The sequence below is a fragment of the Chrysochloris asiatica genome, unplaced genomic scaffold, assembly GCF_000296735.1.
Source record: "Chrysochloris asiatica unplaced genomic scaffold, ChrAsi1.0 scaffold00048, whole genome shotgun sequence".
Classification (NCBI taxonomy): Eukaryota; Metazoa; Chordata; class Mammalia; order Afrosoricida; family Chrysochloridae; genus Chrysochloris; species Chrysochloris asiatica.
The window spans coordinates 13,392,085-13,416,202 of record NW_006408566.1 but is presented as its reverse complement, the minus strand read 5'-3'; the positions used below and the strand labels follow the sequence as shown (position 1 = coordinate 13,416,202).

At 37.2% G+C, this 24,118-nt stretch overlaps 1 protein-coding gene across 8 annotated transcripts in view; it reads right to left on the bottom strand.

The window, feature by feature from the left end:
• The window catches only part of DOCK7 (dedicator of cytokinesis 7), a 254,019-nt gene that overhangs the window by 198,444 nt on the left and 31,457 nt on the right, over window positions 1–24,118 (bottom strand). For all 8 annotated transcript variants that reach the window (XM_006862471.1, XM_006862472.1, XM_006862473.1 and 5 more), the window contains 5 exons: window positions 21,734–21,909; window positions 21,499–21,567; window positions 8,328–8,457; window positions 8,031–8,243; window positions 7,288–7,373 (listed from right to left, as the gene is read on the bottom strand). In XM_006862471.1, the coding sequence (XP_006862533.1) occupies window positions 7,288–7,373; window positions 8,031–8,243; window positions 8,328–8,457; window positions 21,499–21,567; window positions 21,734–21,909 (674 nt within the window). The remainder of the gene's footprint in view (window positions 1–7,287; window positions 7,374–8,030; window positions 8,244–8,327; window positions 8,458–21,498; window positions 21,568–21,733; window positions 21,910–24,118) is intronic.

Here is a 24,118-nt window from a genome sequence, read left to right as displayed (position 1 = left end):
TATAATCTCCTTTTATTTTTCACAAATTATCATTTTCAGTTTGCAGCCTATACAGCAGTGGGCTAGATTTGGTCCACGGGCCATCTTTGCTGATCTCTGCTTTAAATCCTAACTATTAATATCACTGGAGTTCTGGTGTGGCACTATAGTATAAGCAATGGACTGCTAACCGCAATTCAAACCCACCAGCCACTCCTTGGAAACTCTGTACAGGGTCACTATGACTTGAAATCAATATTTGGCACTTAACAACAATATTGATATACATGGGTGTATTATGGATCTTCTACTAAATTTTCAATACTTTAGGGTAATTTTTTTCAATATTCCCTTTTAAAAGCACCACAGAGGTAACACAATGTGTCGCCTAAAGGTGGGAAATTTAAAATGTTTACTGAGTTAGTAACTCACAGAGATCATTAATTTAAAAAAAAAGCCTAAAATACTCAATACCAGGAGACACTGATAAAGAGGGTGGTGGTGGTGGTGGTGGTGGTGATGTGCCATGATAAATATTTTTACATTCTTAGTGATATTTTATTGTAGTGCTGGACTGGACTGCTAACCACAAGGTCGGTGGTTCAAACCTACAAGCCGCTCTCAGAAATTCTATGCAGGGTCTCTATGAGTCAGAACTGACTCAATAGCACTTAACAACATCAGTTAATAAGAGAATTATATTAAATTTTCTATTATTATGTCTATTTTTGTCATGTACTTCTATACTTTGTGTTTTATATATTTTGAGATTATATTATTATTGTTAGGTATCATGAAGTTTGCCCCAGACTCACAAAAACCAATGTGCTTTGTTCTGTTGTACAGAGAACTGCTTATGTCTAGCAGGTAAATTAAACATCTTAGCACTATAAAGCACCCTTGTCTGACATGAATAATTGTTGTTCTTGTTGTTTGGTACCCTCCAGCAGGTTCCAATCCTCTGTATAACAAACAAAACCCGGTCTGGCCTTGCACCCTCCTCACTACTGTGTTTGAGCAATTGTTACAGTCACTGTGTCTATCCATCTTGTTGAGGGTCTTTCTCTTTTTCACTGTCTCTCTAGTTTACCAGGCATGATGCCCTTTTCCAGAGACTGATCCTTTCTAATAAAATGCTCAAAGTATGTGAGACAAAGACTTGTCATCCTCATTTCCAAGGCGCAGTCTCGCTATAGGTTTTCCAAGACATATTTGTTTGCTAAATAAGTGAGTCTGTTTAACAGCATTCCTTTTTCTTGCCTTCTTGTCAAAAACCACTATAGTTGCCCCAGTAAACAATGATATAGGATAAAAGCCCTCTCAAAACAATATACTTAAGAAGATATCATCTACTGCCAATGATAAATAGGTGTCATGGGTGGGACTGTGTCCCCTAAAAGATTTGTTGAAGTACTAGCATCAGTACCTGTGGAAAATGTACTATGGAAATGGGGTATTTGTAGATGTTCTTAGTTAACTGAAGTAGTTGGGATTTAAGCCAATTTCACTGTTGTCATAAGAGGAGAAGAAGATACACAGAGATAGAGACACACATAGGAAATAATGGCAATAACGAACAAAGAAGAGATTGGAATTGTGCTGTCCAAGAGTCACAGACTACTCTTCCACTATGGATTATACCTCATCCTAAAAATACATAAATAAATAGATAAACAAAACATCCTCACAACAGAACCAAAAAGTAACATAACATCATGATAAATGGAAAATATATTGAAGTTATCAAGGATTTTATTTTATTTGGAATCACAATCAGCGCATGGTATTTCAACCACCTCATATGCATGTCAAAGCTAGATAATGAATAAGGAAGACCAGAGAAAAGATGCCTTTGAATCTGTTGTATGTACCATGGAGTCGGTTCCGACTCATAATGATGCTGTACAGGGTTTCTGAGGCTGTAAATCTTGATGGGAGCAGAAAGCCTCATCTATCTCCTGTGAACAGCTGGTAGTTTCTAACTGCTGACTTTGGGGTTCACAGCCCTGTTTGTAACCACTATGCTACCAGAGCTCCTTTTTGAATTATAGTACTGGTGAAAAATAATGCAATTACCATGGACTACCAGAAGAACAAACAAATTGATCTTGGAAAAAGTATAGCTACAAATGCTCCTCCTTACTGAGGGTGGTGAGACTTCAACTCACATACTTTGGACATGTCCCAGGAGATGAACATCATGCTTCATAAAGGTCAATAAAAAAGAGGAAGACCCCCAACATGATGGACTGAAAGAGTGGCTGCAACAGTGGAATCAAACATAGTAACAACTGCGAGGGTGGCGCTTGAACAAGGAACGTTTTGTTCTGTTGTACGCAGAGTTGCTATGAGTCAGAGCTGACGGCAACAGCATCTAACAACTCTACTACCAGAAGACAGACAAAGAAAGGAAGGCATTCCCTATAGCTTCAGGGAAATCATGGCCCAACTGATATCCGATTTTAGACTTCTAACCTCTAGAACTGTAGGAGAAAACACTTCTGCTGTTTAAACTACCAGATTATTATGGTAATTTGTTATGGCAGCTCTAGGAAACAAATACAGGTTATAGTGATTTTTTTTTTAATAGAAGACATTATTGATTAACATAAGAACATACTAGAATAGAGTGAGACCTTATTTAAAAAAATTAATAAATAGCTGAGAGACACATAAAGAAAGATACAGAGGAATGTCTGGGGTTCCCAGAACCTAGGAAGAGGTACACAGAAGCAAGCCAGTCATGTGAAGAGAGCCAAAGAGATTGGAGTGATGCATCTAAAAGCCAAGAAGCACCAGGAACCTCAAGGAACTAAGAAAAGGCAAGGAAGAACCTTCCTCTGCTAACACCTTGATTTCAAATTTCCACCTCTAGAACGGTGACACGATAAATTCCTGTTGTTTTAAATCACTCACTTTGTGGTCCTTTGTAATGGAAGTCTTAGGAAACTAATAGACACATGCATTGTAGATGGTAATGTAAAACGGTATAGCCACTTTGGAAAATAGTTTGGCATTTCATAAAAAAGTTTAGCTATCATATCACCCAGCATTTCCACTCCAATAGCAATATGACTAAAAATAGCCAAAAATAAAAGTAATCCAAATATCTACCAAATGAGGAAAAAAATAACAAATGTGGTATTTCCATTTAATGGAATGTCAGTCAGTTATAAAAACAACCTAAATACTCACACATGCTACAATATACATGGAAGTTGAAAACAAGTTGTTGTTAAGTGCTGTTGAGTCAATTCCAACTCATAGCATTCCTGTATAGCATTTCCGAGAAATGGCTAGTGGGTTTGAACCTCCAACCTTGCAGTTTAAACTAACCTTGTGGTCCAATGCTTATCCTACAGTGCCACACCAGGACTCCTTGAAAACGTAACAGTAAGTAAATAAGCCAGACAAAAAGGACCATATATTCAATGATTCCATATATATGAAATGCTCAGAATAGGCAAACCTATAGACAGAGGAAATAGATTCATCTATGCCTAGTATTACAGGAATTAAGAAAAATGCTAATGGGTATGGGATTTCCTTTGAAGGTGATGAAAATGTTCTAAAATTGACTATGGTGATAGTTACAAAATTCTGTGAATATATTAAAAACAACTAAATGGTATACTGGGTGAAATTACTGCGTGAATTATTCATTTCACGTGAAATATATAGTAGGTGAATTATATAGTAGTGAAAATTATAGTTGTTGTTGTTGTTAAGTGCCGTCGAGTCGGTTCCGACCCATAGCGACCCTGTAAAGGGTTTCCGAGGGTGTAAATATATAGTAGGTGAATTATATCAACAATAAGTAATTAAAAAATTATTGTTAAAAAGTAATAAAAAAAAAACACTAAATGCTCTTCAATTAATTAATTTATAGACAAGATGTGACATATCTGTGCCCTGTACAATGGAATATTATTCATCCATAAAAAGGAATGAAGCACTGATATTTCGTACAATATCAATGAAACTTGAAAACATAATGTTGAATGAAATACATGCCAGGCACAAAAGGCCACATAGTGTATAATCTCCTTTATATAAAATATCCAAACCAGGCAAACCCATGGAAAAAGAAAGTAGATTAGAAGTTGCAGAACCTGATGGGGAAGGAGAATGAAGAGAGACTGGTAATGGGCAGAGAGAGTCTTTCTGGGCTGATAAAAATGTTGTGGAATCAGATCGTGGTAAGGAAGTCCCAAGATGGTATAAATGACTGCTAACCAAATGGCTTAAACTAAAGCTCGAGACCACCCAGGCACCTCAGAAGAAAGATTTTGTTGTCTACTTTCTTTTTTTTTTCTATAGTTGACATCCCGATTTATTAACACAACTACTATTCTGACTCATCTGAGCATCATAGAGGTAAAAAGTTACAACACATAAAAGAATTAACTCATATCACAAAACTGAGGTAATTGCATAACATTAAAAATCATAGCACAGCCAACTTAGCGTTTATTTTGGAAGAACACACTATCACCCACAATACGTAGATACAGCCCTGATCATGAAGTAGAGAGCTTGTAGACCTCTCATCAAAACTGTTGCGATTGTGCCTTGGGTTCCTCTGAAGCATCTTGCATCAGATGCAGCAGTGACCTGGTCACTATTTGGGAAGTGCCTGCTGAAACTGACAGCACAGTGATTCTCCCATAATCTGAAGATAGCAGCCATGATCCTGGAACTGAAGTGGGGGCAACTACTGCCCTTGATTCCCATGATTTAGGTACATTTCTAGTTGTTCCAGGCACAGCAGATTCTCCTGATAATTCTGAGGGTGTAGCGGCAGTGGAGGCTGCAGAGTCTGCTGTAAATGACCTTGTCAACCATTATGCTGCTGTCCTTGAAATAGTGAATACGGACTGTTCTGCTCCTCCTGCTCCTGGATCCCTTTACTCATGTTGTAAACATCATGCAAACAGTAAGGGCTTGCATAATGGTTTAGCCCTCTCTTAGCCCTTTCCCTGTCAAAAGAGTTTTCTCGAGGAGTAGAAGATAGAGGCAATTGATGGCCAGCTTCTGATATGTAGCTTCCTATGTTGCCCTGAAACTCGAAAGCGTAATCTGCTTACTTTTCGATGTTTGGAACCCCCAAGTGGTCTAGCCACCTGTTGACTAGGACACCCTAGTGTGTCCACAGAAGAGCAACCAGTTTTACCCAGCAGCATTTCCGGGCATAAGAAAAGCTCTGCTCGGGGACATAGTCAGGAGCTTCAAACATTGTATCCTGAAGTGAATGATTTGGGACAGCAATTTTTTTATGCTTCTGAGCTCCAAATACTCTGCAGAGAACAATGAATCAGGTTGGCCAGTTCGCTTCTGATTGCAAAACCAGGGTAAGGGTCTTCTGAAAATTTGTTATTAAATATATTCATTTCTTCCTTTGTAAATGCACGTCATTTTCCTTTTCCACGTTTGGTTTCATTGCTGATCTCTATGAAGAATCACTCCAAGTGATAAAATGATGGACTCCGGAGAAGTGTTGTAGACTGGCTTCCTCAGTTGGGGATCTGGCAAGTCCCAAATCTGTCAGCTAGTGGTCAGGCTGAACAAAGAAGAGTGCAGGTACTAAGCAACCCAAATCCGCGGTTCCGAAGACAGTCTCCAATTCAAAGTGACCAAGATGACCACAGCTTGGCACAGAATCCGGAATCTAGTGATCTACTTTCAAAAAGACCACACTGAAAATTCTACAGACCACAGCTCTACACTGACACATTCTTGACGCACATGAGTCAGAGGTGACTCTATGGCAGATGGTGACTGGTTACAGAATAGCTGCAAAACACTGAATATACTAACCATCACTGACCTGTACAATTTAAAGGGTGAATTTTATGGTATTTAAATTATATCCCAATAAAGCTATTGTAATGCAAAACAAGATCATAAGTAAGAACAGATAATCAAAAGATTATACCCACTAAATACTGTAACAGGTTTCTGGATAAACTTAACTAAATATACAGTCTTAGATTTGAAAAGAAAGAGCATTGGCCCAAGTTATCTATCCATCGAAGTGAGTCACTTTAGAAAGCTCTAGAAATAGAAACTTCTTTTTTGTTAAGTCAGAACAAACTAACAATTAATTTAAAATACTAATATGATATAATGAAAGCAGCATAAAAACTTGTCTTTCAATTACTGATTACATAATAATGAACATGCAAGTTAAATCTTGGCAAATTCTTCTGAATCCTGGTTTCTCATTTGTAAAATTTATAGTAGATAGTATTTACCTCATTGATAAAATAGATGTCACTATTTTACAAGTCTCACTGGTAAAATGAGGAAAATATTATTTTATCAATTTGCTCTAAAGACTACATGAAATCCATGAAAGCACTCTGTAAAGCAGAATATAAATGTTAAGATATATCATCTCAAATTACATTAGATCAGAAGTAAACGAATTTTTTAAGAAGAAAATACATACTTGAAAAACAAAGTAGTTATATGTTGCCATGTAACAAATATAAAATCAACTCTTTCAAGAACATACTTTATCTTATATTATTTTGTCTTTATATGGACTTATGCCTAGAATAGGAGTCCTGGTGTGGCGCTGTGATTTAATGCACTGGACTGCAAACTTAGTTTGAACTGCAGGGTCGGTGGCTCAAGTTCACCAGCCGCTCCCTGGAATCCAATACAGGGTCGCTATGGGTCAGAACCGACTCAACAGCACTTAACAACAATGCCTAGAATAGAATCCTGGTGTGGAGCTATTGGATAATCACTGACAGTAAGATCAGTTTGAACTGCAAGTCGGCTGTTCAAACCCACCAGCCACTCCTCGGAAACTCTATACAGGGTGACTATGAGTTGGAACTGACTTGACAGCACTTAACAACAACAACAACAACAAAACATGACTAGAATGGTGTCTGATAAATAGTAGAGACTTCACTGAATATTTTTTCAAGCTTCAAGATTAATTGTTCAGCTTTGACAAGTTATTTTTCACCTACACAAAAAGAAAGGAGCTCTGGTAGGGTAGTGGTTATGAATCGGGCTGCAAACCATAAGGTCAGCAGTTCAAAACTACCAGCCGCTCCGTGGGAGAAAGATGAGGCTTTCTGCTCCCGTAAAGATTTATAGCCTCGGAAACCCTGTGCAGGGTCGCTATGGGTCAGAACCGACTCGACGGCACTTAACAACAACAATAACAACCACAAAAAGAATATTGTATCTCAAAAGGATACAAATACTAGATAAAATCTACTAGGATTGTTATAATAGAAATATCACCTCAGAAAATAAAACTTAGATGTAAAAGAAACAAATACTCACTTGAGAGATAAACATTTAACAAGAAGTCTTTGACCAAAATGTTCTTTGGGTACATCAGGAACACTAAGTCGTTCTATTGGTTCTTCCTACAAATTGACAAACATCACAAAATGAATACTTATCATATGTAAAAATCCACCATTTTTAAAAGAACTTATTTTAGTAATCACATAATTATAATCCTCCCAATTCAACATAGGAAAAAATTAGTTTCTTACATACAAACAGAAGTCATTAGGTCATAAATTTGCTCACATAAATTACTAGTTAATAATAAATTCACTAACATAAAAGGTAAAAAGTGGATAGTACGGTGGCTCTGTAGGATGAACACTGGACTGAAAACCATAAGGTCAGCAGTTTGAATCCACCAGCTGCTCTGTGGGACAATGATGAGACTTTCTGCTTAGGCAAAGATTTACAATCTCAGAAATCCAAAACAGGGTCATTATGGGTCAGAACTGAACAGTAACAGCTTAAAAAGTATTATTTCAGTTATAAAAATGACAGTAATGTTTGACTTCATTCTATGCCCTCTATTATTACATTCATAATTCTGTTGTTACTGTTGTTGCTAAGTGTCATTGAGTATAGGGTTTCTGAGGACCAGCTGGTGGGTTTGAATTGCTAACCATCAGACTAGCAGTCCAGTGCTTATCCTACAGTTATCTACTATACATAATTTATAATCTAAAGTATCTATCTTAATAATCATTATTTGCTTCTTTATAGTCTTATTATACCTCATCTGGTGATGGATGCAAAGCAAAGAGCTCTTTGTGACGGTTTGATTTCCTTTGGTCATCATTTTGATGGTCTATTTCTTCATTTGGAGTCCGATCAAGTAAATTGGGAAGCAAAGCATCAGGAAGTGAATTTTTCAAGTCAAATATACTGCAGGCCCAGCTACCTCTTGGAGTATCATCTATTGACATTGAACGTCTTTTAAGATCATCCTGTCATGCAAAAGAGTAAATACATTAAGTAAAAGGAATGATCTTTAAATACCTTCTTACAGTCATATATAAAGAAAGGATTACTTGCTCATCCTGGTAGTTGTTGCCATCTGGAGCTTCATCCGATTCAAAGACCTGTTTTGGCAAACCTTTTTGCCTTTCTTTCTGCTTATCTAATGTATTGGGATTAAATCCTGTCCCCAGTTTGTGATACCTATTCAAATAAAATAAAATAATCTCAATGTTAAAAAATTCTTACTTTTTCAGCATTATTACATAATAATCCAATCTTCTTCTGCATTATAGCTTTTTATCTTTTTGCAATTACGCTGTTGTTTTTTTGTTCTATGTGAAAATTTACACTGCAAATTAGATGTCCAGTCAACAATTCACACACAGATTATACTGCAACAGTGGTTCCAAGCCCACACTGTGTCGCACTCACCCCATTTCCCTACTGCCTGCCCATTTCCATCATTCAGTTTCCTTGTCCCTACTCTGCTTTCTCATCTTTGCTTTGGTGTAAATACTTATTGTTTGGTCTCCTATAGTTGATTGCTTAAAGGAACACATTCCTCAGTTTATTTTATTAATCAATCTACTATTTGGCTGGAAGGTGAACTCAGAGAGTAGCTTCAGTTCCAGGTTAAAAGGCAATAGTCTGGAGGGTTCTTTTAGTCTTTATCAGTCCAATAAGTCCCGTCTTGTATTTTATGAGTATGAATTTTATTCTAAGTTTTGCTCACATTCCATCCAAGACTTTCTATTCTGTGCCTGGTAAGAATGGTCAGTAGTAGTAGAGGAACTATCTAATTCCTCTGATCTCAGGCTAGAAATAGTTAGCTTGGGTCATTAGTGCTGTGTACTAATACTAATATTCTCTTTCAGTCTTTGGTTTCTTTCACTCGTTTTTGCTCCAAATGGGAACAGACTTTTTGTGATGCCTGTTATATTTTAGATGGCTACATGCAAGTTGTTACGACACCAGACACTACTCACCAAACTAGGGTATAGAGCAAGCATTATCTTTATGAACCCAGTTTTGTGAATTGACCTAGTTATCTCACAAGATGATGGTCCTGAACCTTCAAATCCTGAAAATCAATCCCACAAGATGTTTAGGTAAGTACAGAGGTATCCATAACAGTGCCTGCTATGTGCTTTGTTATATATATGGACATATAGGGGGCTTCAAAAAGTTCATGAAAAATGAAATTTAAATATAATGTAATTTTCCTACAAACTTTCTGTTTTTATCACATGTACTCCCATATGACTTCCACACCCATATAGCACACACATCTACCTATTTAGCCACTCACATATGTTTTGCTTGTTATTCCATTGTTGTAAAATTATAGTAACATTTACCAAAACTGTCTATTATTCTTCTGGACCTTTCAAGTGTCTTTATTTACCTTGGTCGCATTGTACTGACTTCCCTATATTGATATTGCCTTTTCCATCACCAGAATTAACAAGTGCCTATGTCAGACTGCAAAGTCGTTTGAACTGCAAGGTCGGCAGTTCAAGCTCACCAGTCACTCCTTGGAAAGCCTATACAGGGTCACTATAGGTCGGAATCAACTAGACGGCACTAACAACAACAACACTCCTGGTGTAGCATTGTAAGATCAGCACTGGACTGCAAACCACAAGGTTGGCAGTTCAAACCCACCAGCCACTTCCCCAAAACCCTATACAGGGTCACTATGAGTCAAAACTGACACTTCGGCACTGAACAACAACTATGTAGTAAGTGATTCCCCTCCCCTCCCCTTTCTATCTCTGGTAACTAACAAAGAACATTGCTTTCTGTGTGAATACTTACTCCTGAGCTTTTACAAAAGTGCAATATTGGTCATTTTGTGTTTAACTATTTCACTCAGTATAATGTCCTCCAGATTCATCCATGTTATAAGTTGTTTCATGAACTCATCATTATTCTTCATTGATAAACAGTATTCCATTGTGTGCTGTTGTATTGTTGTGTGCCATCATGTCATTTTCAACTCATAGTGACCCTATATGGCAAAGTAGAACTGTTCCAGAGGGTTCCCCGGGCTGTTATCTGTATAGGTGGGAGAACGGTGGTGCTGTAGGATAAGCAGCACTAGACTGCTCACCACAAAGTCAGCAGTGCAAACCCAAAAGCCACTCTGCAGGAGAAAGATGAGGCTTTCTGCTCCTGGAAACCCTATACAGGGCCGCTTAAGTCAGAACTGACTCCATGGCACTTTACAACCACCATCTTTGTGGGAACAGATCATCAGGTCTTTCTTTGGGAGAGCTGGCCCACTGTGTGTGTTTAGTCATTCATCTGTTGATGAGCACTTATGTTGTTTTATCTGTTATATATACGATAATGTATATAAGGCTGCAATGAACATGCATATGCATAAGTCAATTTGTGCACAGTTGTTAACATTTCTAGGATATATGCCTAGGAATGGGATTACAGATCATAAAGTATATCTATTTCTAGCTTTCTGAGGATGCAACATATCATTTTCCACAATTGTTGTTGTTGCTAAGTGCCATCGAGTTGGTTCCAATTCATGATGAACCTGTATAGGGTTTCCTAGGAGCAGCTGGGGGGTTTTAACTGCCAATCTTGCAGTTTGCAGTCCAGTGCTGATCCTACAGCATCACAATAGGAGTCCTGTTTTCCATGGTTGTACTATGTTACAATTTCATCGAGCTCTGGTAGCGTAGTGGTTACAAATCGGACTACTGACCTCAAGGTTGGCAGTTCAAAACTACCAGCGGTTCCACAGGAGAAAGATGAGGCTTTCTGCTCCCGTAAAGATGTACAGCCTTGGAAACCCTGTGCAGGGTCACTATGAGTCGGAACCGACTCCACGGTACTTAACAACAACAACAACTTATGAGTTCTAAGGAGCTCTGGTAGCATAGTAGTTACAAATCAGGCTGCAAATCTTAGGGCCAGCAGTTTGAAACTACCAGCCGCTCTGTGGGAGAAAGATGAGGCGTTCTGCTCCCGTAAAGATTTACAGCCTCGGAAACCCTGTACAGGGTCGCTATGAATCGCAACCGACTCAACGGCACATAACAACAACAATATAAGTTCTAATCTCCCCACAAGCTTACCAGTACTTTTTTTCTTTTAAATCAGAACCATTTTTGCTGGGGTAAAATGGTATCTTAGTGTATCCTGGTGTGGCGCTATAGGAGAAGCATTGAACCGCACCGGTTCAAACTCACCAGCTGCTCCTCAGAAACCCTATACCAGTTTGAACTGAGTTGGAACTGATTCAATGGCACTTAACAACAAACAATAATGGCTAATGATTGCATGCATCTCTTTATGTGTTTATCAGCCATCTGCTGAATGTTCTCACTTTGAGGTATCGGTGCCTGTTCTTAGCCTATTTTTTCATTGGATTGTCTATTTGTTTTTGAAATTTTCTATATATTTTAGAGATTAGACCCTTGTTAGATATGTCTCTGCATAATTTCTTTACATAAGGACCAATTCCAACATAGTACTCAGTATATTAAAAATTTATCGAACTGTTTAAGTAAACTTCCATTCAAAGTTCCCAAGCAGATTCCATAAGTAAATAATATTCTCCTTCTTTCAATGCAAACAATTTTATAGCTTACATTGTACTTTCTAGTCAGAAAGCAGGTTAGTAAAAGGAAAAGTTGAGAAGCCAAGCTAAATAATAAAATGAGAGAGCAGAAAATATACACAGCATTAACAATGTAAAAAAAATTAAAAGTAAAAAGGTATTTTATAAAACATTGAATCTTGAAATTTTAAAGTCAATAAAAAGATTTTTTTCCTATAGCATATTATGTATAAAATGAGCTCTGGTACCATAGCAGTTACAAGTCAGGCTGCTAATCTCATGGTCAGCAGTTGGAAACTACCAGGAGTTCTGCACGAAAAAGAGAAGGCTTTCTGCTCCCATAAAGATTTACAGCCTCAGAAACCCTATACAGGATCGCTATGAGTCAAAACCGAAACACCACGGCACATAATCACCATCATTATGATTTTAAACTAAAGCTGAAAACTTATAAAATGAAAAACAGCAAAACCTTGAGCTCCACTATATACGTATAGTTTATATAGATATATGAGTATGGAGTCCTGGTGTGGCACTGTAGGATAAGCATTGGACTATAAGGTCAGTTTGAACTGCAAGGTCATCGGTTCAAACTCACCAGCCACTCCTCGGAAACAGATCACTATTTGTTGGAACTGACTCAATGGCACTTAACAACAACATCTACTAGTATATAAGAGAGGGATTCAAAAGGATCATGAAAAAATGGAATTGAAAAATAATAGAATTTTTCCATGAAAGTTTTTAAGCCCCCTTGGACAGCTAAGAACTTTTAAATGAATATAGCAGTCTTTTCTAACAATCCAATATCGAAGACCATTAAACAGACACTAAGAGCAGACCAAAGAGCAATTACTGCTCATGATTCAATACTTTGTAGAGCCTAACTGCAAGATCATTTTAATTGCAGCAAAAATAATTACTATTACAGGAAGACGATATAGTATAGTTGTTGTGATCAGTCAATTAATGAAATAAAAAATCACATTTGATATGAATCATTCACATCCTGCATTGTTGTTAAGCTCCTGAAACAGAAGCTACATGATGTTAAAATCACAACATACTCATAAGAAAAAAATAAAGCTTTTTCTCCATTAAGACTGACATAAAGAAGTATGATACCGTATAGACAATCCCCAGGTTACCAATGAGATCAGTTCCTGTGTGGCTTTTAAGTCACAGCACATACATATGTTCCCTATTTAGTTTACTTTATAAGAACAGTTGTTTTCAATGAGGTAGGAGCTACAGGAGCAGGAAGTGAAGGTGACTGAAGAATTTATTGCCAGTGGGGATTGAGTCAATCATTTCAAAGAGAGAGCAAATTTACATAACATTAAGGACAAGTGGAGTCCTGTGTAGCGCTGTGGGTTAATGCACTGGACTATAAAGTCGGTCTGAACCACAAGGTCTGTGGTTCAAGCTCACCAACTGCTCCTTGAAACCCTATACAAGGTCGCTATGGGTCAGAACCAACTCAATAGCACTTAACAACAAAGGACAAGTATAATTATCCACAGGAGTCCTGGTGTGGCGCTGCAGATTAATGTGCTGGACTGCAAGGTCGGTTGGAACTGCAACGTCAGTGGTTCAAGCTCACCAGCTGTTCCTCAGAAACCCTATATAGGGTCACTATGGATCAGAACTGACTCAACAGCACTTAAAAACAACAACAAATGATTGTCCACAAGTCCTTCCTTTGTAACCTGGAGACTGCCTGGAATACAAAAGGTATTATTCAAAACCAAATGTTTTATTTCTTTAAATTATGTTTATATACCTTACAGACCACAATTTTCCCTAGAGAGTGACTTAGAAAAGGCTAAATCAAAGTTTAGCGTTTTCATCACTATTTTGGTATTGTTACAATTTCAGTTATTATAAATGTTGATATTTTGAGAGTTTTTTTTTGTGTCTTTTTATTATTTTGTTATTCATTGATCTTAATTGCACTTTAATCAGAGAAAATTGGTCTTTGGTGTTTCTATTTTTAAAAACTTATCGAGAGATTTTATGGTCTAATAAACAGTTTTTAAGAACATAATCATTATGTCAATTAGTTCTATAACAGATTTTCCCAAGAGCATATCTTTTTAACCTTTTTCTTGCTTTATCACTTTTAATCAGTCTCTTGTGATTGACTTCCTACTATGTAGTATTCATAAGGAGCTCTGGTAGTATAGTGGTTACGAATTGGGCTGCTAACCTCAAGGTTGTCAGTTCGAAACTACCAGACATTCCATGGGAGAAAGATGAGGCTTTCTGCTCCCGTAAAGATTTACAGCCTCGGAAACCCAGCGCAGGGTCACTATGAGTCGGGTCCGACTCCACGGTACTTAACAACATGTAATATTCATAAATTGGTGAACAATTAACCCTCCCCTTCTGTTGAAAATTAAAAATGTTTTATATATTCTGGGAAGATTAGAGAGTTTAATATGGGAATTAGGGCTTTCATGCATGATTACAGAGTTAGGGAGCAAAAATCAAGAATGTTCTTGCTGAAACCTCTAAGTGAAGTTTCAGGTAAACAGAGTTCAAGCTGCTGGTTCGCAAAGGCTCTCTGGGAAGCTGATGCAGTACTGAAGAATATTTTTAAAGCTCTAGTGAGCTGACAGTCTGCACTAGCTTAAATGGTATTGGCTCAGTACTTGAAAGGAGGCTACTGTGAAGTTGCACCTGGCTACAACTACCTCAAGAATAAGCTTGGTCTTCTTTTTCACCTTCTAAACCTGATGTGTGTCCTTTTCATTGGCAGGCTTGAACCTGGAATTCTACAGGTAATCCAGGAATGTAGAATCTCAGCACTATAATGTAAATGAAATCTTAGAAAAGGGGTAATAACAGACCTGAACACCCTGTTATCAACCAGCATTGCTAAATATCTCCTTTATCCACATAAATTTAACTTCCAAATAAAGACACTTACATTATAAAAAAAAAAAAAAGTTTTAATCTTTTCTGAAATGTTTAATATGCCTTAATCTTGGATGCTGCTCTGATAATCAGAATGTTACATTCTGCCTCCTCTATGCCCTAAAAATTGACAGTGTGAAATTCAAGGCAGCTGAGAAGACTGAATCATTATCATAGTCCTTTTTGTATTATTATTCTGTTCTCCAGTCAGTTACCATTAGGCCCACTGTGACTCCCCATCCAATTCCACCATTTCTCTACCCTCATCTCTTTGACATCTCACCCTCACTTACCTCAGTGTGGCTGCTCCAACCACAATGACTGACTTATTCTTTGAACATAACTAGCATGCCTCCAATATGGGATATTTGTATGAACTATTCTTCTCTCTGCCAATTCCACTCTTTCTTCCAGATAGCCATAGGACTCACTCCCATACTACCTCTAGGTCTCTGTTCACAATCATCTTCTCAGTAAGCCTTCTCTGACAACTTATAAAAAATTCAGCTCTTCCTTTTGGTCCTCCTTATCCCCCTCACCCCACTTTATTTTTCTCCATAAGCCTTACCTCCATTATATCTATTATATGTTTATAAGTGTTTGTTTATTGTCTGTTGCCCTCACTAGACTATACTAGAATATAAGCTCCATGAGGACAGGGAATTGATTTTATTAACTTCTGTTTCTCAACACTGCTTAGTATAGTATCTGTTGAATAAAAAAACCCATGAAGTACTTTATTTACCTTTACTGTTTGCTGAATTATGAAAGAATTTTATAGCTTCTAAAAACAAGTAGTTGATTTTTCTATATCCTTTCACATTTCTATGAGGATATTAATTACATTTATGGATCTAGAGCTGTTGTTCAATTAACTATTTCCTAAATTGCCAGTTCTTTTATTGTAGTTTGATACTTCTTTTTCAGTGTATTAGTTTTCACCAAATACTTGGCAAATCTGGGTTCTATGCTCAGCTGTGAATGTGTATTCCCCATATCTTTCTGGAGGCAGTGATTATGGGAAAGAGGAACTCATGTAGCAAGGAGGAGTCAATCAGTTTCCAGTCTTCTGGGTATGAAGGTTCCCTTGTCCTCCATAGTACTGTCAACTACCCTGGGCACTATCATCACATGCCCCTTAAGCACTCCTCAAAAGAAATGCAGACATCTCTGCTGTCACTGCTATACACAAGTAGTACAGGAGTTTCAAAGCAACCAAATTTGCCCAACAGTTACCCTTCCATCGCCTACATTCACTGCTTGTAAACTTAAAGCATGACTGAAGCTTTTGTATAAATCTTCTTAGATTTTTCTGTACTGTGGTTTTTCACTTCTGTTAAAATCACACCTATCTTCTATCTTTCAGGTATATGTCTCATAACTTCTAGTCCACCAATGGCATCCCTTTTGTCTTTTATTTATCAAGGTAGATAATGAATAATGTCTAGTGTAACAGAATAAATATATAAGCTTTAGAATTTGATGACACCATAAGGTTCTATTCCTGGCTACTCCACTTCTTTTCTTAAGGCATCTCCTTGACGTTAACAAACTACCCTTGAAACTGATCTAATTTATCTGTTGAAATTTTAAGTGAGATGAGTATAAAGTTAATAATAAAATGCCCAGCACATACTAAGTACCCAATAAATGTTAATATCTTTATTCTCTTAATTAATAACGCAGCAACCCCATACTAAAATGAAATAGGAGATTCCAAAATTCTGAGGTCAATATATTTTTCAGGTTACCTCTTTTTATTAGGATTTCCCATTACGAGTTTTCATCATATATGCACAGATGTTAAAGACTTTTGAATTATCAGACAGAGAAATACTTAACTTCCAGAAGGTCTAAACTCTGACTACTGGTATACTTACCTAAATTGTGAGTTCATAAAAGTAGCTCTTCTTTATAAAAAAGCAGCAGACTGTGCTTTTATTAGTTGACACTAAAACTAAAAAGCATGTCAGCAATATCCCCCAGAGTGATGCTTAGCACAATATCAAGCCCAGTGAAATAAGACAGAAGCCACAGGGCAAAACAAGAGCAAAAGCATTGCTGCTCTTACTGTTCAGCAGACTACTTCCTTCATGAAACCTAAATGTCCTAACAGAATTCCTCACTACTCCAATCAATGCATTTCCTTTGCAAAAATAAGGCTGAGAAGCATCAGCGTGAAGACCCTTTTGTTATGCAAATTAGTCAAGAAAATGTCATTTTATTTTGTTTCTTAATCTGATTTCATATTTCACAGTCCACTGAAAAATCAATTTTTCAGTAGAACAAAGCACTATTTTTTACAAACATTTACCTAATTTGACATGTACGTCTCCTTTAAGAAGTTAATTAGTTAATAGGCAAACACTTGATCTACAAAATTGGCTATTAAATTTAACTTAATAATTTAAGTTTTACTAAACTGTATTCCTTTGAGAAATGTTAATTATTTACCAATGTTGTTGCTGTAAAGTGCCATTGAGTCAGTTCTGACTCCTATCAACCCTGTACAGGGTTTCCCAGAAGCGGCTGATAAGTTTAAACTGTTGACCTAACAGTCCAGTGCTAATTTCTACAGTGTTACACCAGGATTCCTGATTGATCAATATCCACCCCTGATTTCCTAAAAGAATTCAAACTACAAAATCATTACCATCACATATTCATTTTTAATGATTTATGACAATATAGAAATACTATGCCCCAACTTACAGCAAGATGGCAGACTAGGCAGACACACTACATGGACCCTCTACACCAAAGATACAAGAAACCAATAAATTGGACACAGATGAAAATTCTGGCACCCTGAACTTCAAAAGAAAGGTTAGGACAGTGGATGGAGTGCTTGCTAGGGGAAGATGTCAAGCAAGGACAACAAGACAGAAAGACTGGTGAATGGCTGACCAGACATAGCTCAACCACCTTGTCAGCAGCGCTGGTGGTGGAGGGAGGCCTGGCAGAGCAGATTCATAAGGGTAAAAGAAAAGGTAAGATTTCTTCTTATTCCTCAGCTCCCCTGGTGACCAAAAGTGTGAACAACTCCAACCCTGATCCACCCCTAGTGTAGACCTTGCTCTACAGGAGTTCAGAGCCACATGGTTGGGAACCACACTAGTGAGAGTTGGGGACCAGCAGTGCCACTTTGGTGTCTGAATTCAGGTGGGCTTGGCTCCACACCTACTAAACCCACAGAGCCACCCGACCAACACTTACCCAGTCACACTGCCCCCAACTTCCCTGTGGTCCTAACAAACACTGAAATGAGCTCCATCAAGGACCCCCAAGATCTACTTCCAGATTGCGTACCATGAACATAGATAACACCAAGGCTAACAGGAACTCCACCAAGGGCCAGGAACTCTGCTGTCACATCTGTTCCACAACCACCTCGTGAGCCCCCTGAATTGCAGGAGCCCCCCAGAAAACTCTCCTCTCCAGGTCCAACAACTGCACTGTTTTTTTTTTTTTTTTTTACAAATATGACAACTCCACAATGCCCCAGAGACAACAGACAATTGTAGTTCGCAAGAAAAACCAAAAGAGAATGGCTAAAACAAATGACCAAGAAGCAGAGCCAGAAAACGTTTCTGAAGAAGAAAAGTTAATAGAAGAGAAAAATAATTCAAAAGAATGATAATTAGGTACCTTTAAAGGATCTACAAAAAGATTGAGGAAAGCAAGGAGAACACAATAAAAACTTAAGATGAATTCATGAAAACAATGTAAGAACAGACAAAATAAATGCAAAATTTGAAACAACAAAGAAAAAATAACATGCAATTAGAAATTGAGACGATTAATTCTAAGATCACAGAAATGGACAATACACTGAAATGGCAAAGGAGCATATGTGAGGCAATGGAATCCTGAATTAGTGAGCTTGAAGATAAATCTCTCAATACTAGTGTGCTAGAGGAAAATCAGAAGAAAAAAATGAAAAATCCAAAGAAAGTCTAAGAGTTATGTGGGACACACCATGAAAAGGAACAACTTACAGGTGATTGTTGTTGATGTTGTTGTTATGTGCCGTGGAGTCGGTTCCGACTCATAGTGACCCTGCACAGGGTTTCTGAGGCTGTTAATCTTTACAGGAGCAGAATGCCTCATCTTTCTCCCGTGGAGCAGCTGGTAGTTTCGAACTGCTGACCTTGCGGTTTGCAGCCCGATTCGTAACCACTACTCTACTTAGAATTCCTAAATAGGAAGAGCAAGTGCAGAGAAAATTGTTGAGGAGTTGTTAGAAAATAAGAAGATGAGAAGATAAGTACAAGAAGCTGATTGAATCCAAAACAGGATAGATCCTAAAAGAAAAATCACCAAGACATATCATAACCACACTTTCTATAATTAAGGCAAAGAAAGAATCCTGAGAGCAGCTCAGGAAAAACGAAGTTACCTACAGATTTCTCAGCAGAAACCACGAAAGCAAGAAAGCAATGGAATGACATATACAAAACTCTCAAAGAAAATGATTGCCAACCAAGAATCATATACCCAGTAAAGCTGTCCTTCAAATACAACAGCGAAATTAGGACATTGCTTGATAAAGAGAAATTAAACAAATTTGTATTGGCCAAACCAACTTTACAAACAATGCTAATGAGCATTCTCTGGGCTGAACCAACAATGGCAAACAACCACCTGAGATTACCATGCATGACAACACTACCCAGAACTCAATCCAGATATATTGTTGCTGTTGTTAAGTACTGTCAAGTGAATTCTGACCCATGGAGACCCTGTATAGTTTCCGAGGAGTGGTTGGTGGGTTTGAACCACTGACCTTGCAGTTCAAACTGACCTTGCAGTTCAGCACATTATCCTCAAACACCGCACCAGGACTCCATCAGTCCAGATATAGAGGTATTTAAAGTAAAACAAACCTACAAGGCTGAAAATAGGGAATTAGAGATATCAGTGTATAAGGAAGTCAACTACAAAGCAAAAAGAGGGAATAATATAGCTACAGAACTTCCAAATGGCAAGGAAATCAGATCAATTTCAAGATAAAACAAACTGTTTTAAACGAGGGGAAAATTAATAATTTACAGGGTAACCTAAAAGAAAACTGGTAAAACTGAACATCAAAATAGAAAAGGAAGAAAATAAAAAAGGTTTAGTAAACAGCACAACAGAAATGAAAATGAAAAGAAAAGCCACAAACAAAACTAACTCAGCACAGAAAATTCTATGGAACAAAGAATCTAGCAGCACCAAACACAGAGAGAGAGAGAGAGGGAGAGAAATGACCACTATCAATTCATACCCATTGATAATTACACTGAATGTAAATGAATTCAATGTCCCACTCAAAGACATAAAGAGCAGAATGCATAAGAAAATAGGATCCTGCTATATGCTGCCAATAAGAAACATAAAAAAGACGGAGACAGCTTAAATACTAGCAACAGAAGAATGGTTAAATAAGCTTTGATATATACACATAATGAAATACTACAAAATGTTGAAGAATAAGATGAATTTGTGAAACACCTCAAAACATAGTTGAACGTGGAAGACATTATGCCGAGTAAAATTAATCAAATCACAAAAGGACAAACAATGTATGAGACCAGTGTTGTAAAAAGTTTAATAGTTTTCTTCATAAAAGAAAACAATCTATGATGGTTACAGAAGTTGAAGGGAATATTATTAATAGGCTAAAGGGTTGTTGCTGGGTTAAGTGCCTTCAAGTTGGTTCCGACTCATCACAACCCTACATAGGATTTCCTAGAAGCAGCTGGTGAGCTTGAACCATCAACCTTGTGGGTCAAACCAACCTTGCAGTCCAACAAACTAACCCACAGCACCACACCAGGGCTCAGGAGTAGTGGGTTGTTGTTGTTGTTGTTGAGTGTCATTGAGTCAGTTCTAACCCTTAGTGACCCTGTATAGAGTTTGAGAAGCAGCTGATCTTGCAGTTCAAATCAACCTTGAAGACCGGCGCATTAACCTACATGTTTACATATTTGACATGGCAGGCAATATACAACAAGAGGGAGGTTAACAGAGGAAAAATGAAGGTAGCAGGAGACACAGGGAGGAATGCAATAGTTAAAGTGAGTAGAGGTAAATGTCATTACCTGTTGGTACATGGAGGGGATTTGTAACCATGTAATGAAGCAACGGAGTCCTAGTGTGGCACTGTGGGTTAATGCGTCAGACTGCAAGGTTGTTTAGACCGTTTGAACTGCCAGGTCAGCAGTTCAAGCTCACCAGCTGCTCCTTGGAAACCCTATACAAGGCCACTATGGGTCGGAACCAATTCAATGGCACTTAACAACAACAACAACAACAACAATGAAGCAAAACATGATTTGTTGAATGTAAAACTGATGATGTGCTCTGTAAACCATTCAATTCACAGTTAAGAAGTTTTTAAAAAAGAAAGAAATACTATCTCTACAAACCTAATAATATACAACAGGAAAAATAAGTAAAAGTAGTTATGGAACTCCTAAAGGAGAAACTGTCCATATAGAATGTTCTTCTTTTGCTGTTTCTATTTCTTTTTTAATGAATTTTCAAATCTCTTTTATTAATCTCATGTTAAGATTGGTTTGAACCTTGAAGTCTGCAATTCAAACCCACCAGCCACTTCTCAGAAACCCTATACAGGGTCACTGTGAGTTGGAACTAACTCGACAGAACTTAACAACAACAACAATTATGAATCTATTTTAATGCATTCACAAACCCTCAGTATTTTTTAATGTTATAATAAACATGTAACTTACTTTCTGATCACAACTGCCCAGTCTTCAGTGTAACTTCTTATACAATCTCTAACATGTGGATCCATTTCACTATTAAAAGAAAGAAAATTTATATGTAATTTATGAAGAACAGCATTGATGTTTGTTATTTTAATTGCTACATTTTTTGTTCACATATTAGGAAAAACACTTCCATACAAAAAACAAGACATATATAAATTAATTAAAACCAAAAATAGGTAAAATGTCTCCTTACCTTTCTTCTGGCACAGCTGAAACAAGGGTTCTGCAATCCCTAGGACTATAAACAACCTCAACATCATCTGGAGGAAATTCAATCAAATCTCTTAGAGGTCCAGAATCCACAGCTAAAGGATGAGTAATGAGGTAATCTTCCAAATCCACTGGATCCACTGCTTCTGTAAGGGGCACCTTTACAAAGGGGGTAGGAGAAAGGATGTAAGAAGTGGGACAGAAAGAGGTAGATATAAGAATTCTAATACTTTGAGCAGGGAAAGTTTACTATTTTTTAAAAGATTGTAAGTTTTAACCTAGTCCTCAAATTTCAATAAATATCTAGTCAGATACAATAAAGTAGCTATAAGGCATTGGCCCTCTTGCTCCTCTTGATTGCTTTTGGTCATACTCTCTTTAACCTACTGCTTACACCGTACTTATAACTCTTAGATGAAAACACTGAAAATAATAATCAATAGCTTCATAATACTTTATAACTTATAATGTTTCATTGCAGGAGTTTGATTTTTCTTTCGTACATTTTGGGATTTTCACTGCTAAATTTCTACACAGTATTTTTACTTTATTTGTGGTTACTGTTGGTTATCCTATTTTTAAAATGCATAACTGGATGATGGTAGGCTGAAACATTCCCCTAAAAAAAAAAAAAAAAAAATCCATATCCCCATGTCTGGAAGCTGTGAATTTTACTCTGTGTTCCAGGGGGCGTAAAAGGGGTCCTTACAGATGTGACTAAAGATGGGAGCGTTATCCTATATTATCTGGGTATATCCTATGTAAAATCAAGCATATCCTTAAAAGGAAGCAGAGGGAGATTTCTTCCACACATACAGAAGAAAACGCTATGTGAGCAAACATATTTGACAACAGATGATCTAGAAGACAGGAGTGATGTGGCTATGCACCAAGGAATGCTAGCAGCCACAGAGCCTTGAAGGAGATCTAAATCATGCCAACACCACACGTTAATTTCAATCAGTGATACTGATTTAAGACTTAAGTTCTCAAGACCTGTGAGAGAATGGATCCCTAAGATTTTAGGCCATCCAGTTTATGGCAATTTGTTACAGTATTCACAAAAAAATGAGTACACAGACCATATAAAAGCTATTTGTTTGCAACAATAGAATATTCATAGCAATGGGGTGGTGCCATTAAGATTACTGTGAACACATTTGGCTTAATGATAAATTATAGAAGCATCCTGATCGAAACGAAAAGAGGGGAGTTACATGAAAAAAAAACCTGCATTTTAAACAAATCCCAATGAAAGTTAGGGAGGAGAGGGAGAATAAACTATTAAACAATGCAAAAAAATGATACCCTTAGACATTTATCTCAGAAAATGAACACTAATGTTCACCTAAAAAACTATAAACAATGGTTTATAATCTCTTTAATTGTGATGGTGTAAAACTCAAAACTAACCTAGATTGACTTCAAAACGCAAACTTTAAAACTGTGGTACATACATACCACTGAGCACTCAATAATAAAAAGAATAAACTACAGATAGAAGAACTTGGATGAATATCAATAGAAATACGCTAGATGGAAAAAGCCAATTCCAAAAGGTTATGTACTATATGACTTTATTCATATAACATTCTTTAAAAAACAAAATAATACAAGTGAAGAATAGATCTGTAGTTGCTAAGTACAGAAAATAACAGAAAGATATTTACCTGTATTTCAGAGTCAACTGTGTGAATCATAAGAAATCATGTATAATACTGCAAAGAGTATGAATTCTAGAATATTTAATAGTGTTCATGTAGAACCTTTACAATGACCAAGAGGCAGTTGTTTGAACAGAAAAATGGGATACTGCATGGCTAAAAATCAGGAAAGGCGTATCAGGGTTTCATCCTTTGAACAATGTAGTTGGATCCACAATCAACCCCCAAAGAAAGAATAGTCAGAAAATCAAACACATATTGCATTGGGTAAATCTGCTCTTTAAAGTACTAAAAAACAAAGAAATCACTTTGAAAACTAAGGTGTACCTAACCCAAGCCATGGTATTTTCAATCACATTATATGCATGTGAAAGCTGGACAATTAATAATGAAGACTGAAGAAGAATTGATGCCTTTGAATTACAATGCTGGAGAAAAATATCCATTTTATCATGGACTGCCAAATCTCTCTTAAAAGAATGACAGCCAGAATGCTCCTTAGAAGCAAGGACTTCATCTCATATACTTTGGACATGTTATTAGGAGGGACCAGTTCCCAAAGAAGGACAATGTGCTTGGTAGAGGGTCAGCAAACATGAGGAAAATCCCCAAAGACATGAACTGACCAAGTGACTACAATCATGGGCTCAAACAGCAATGACTGGGGGGATGGTGCAGAACTAGGCAGTGCTTTGTTCTGTGGT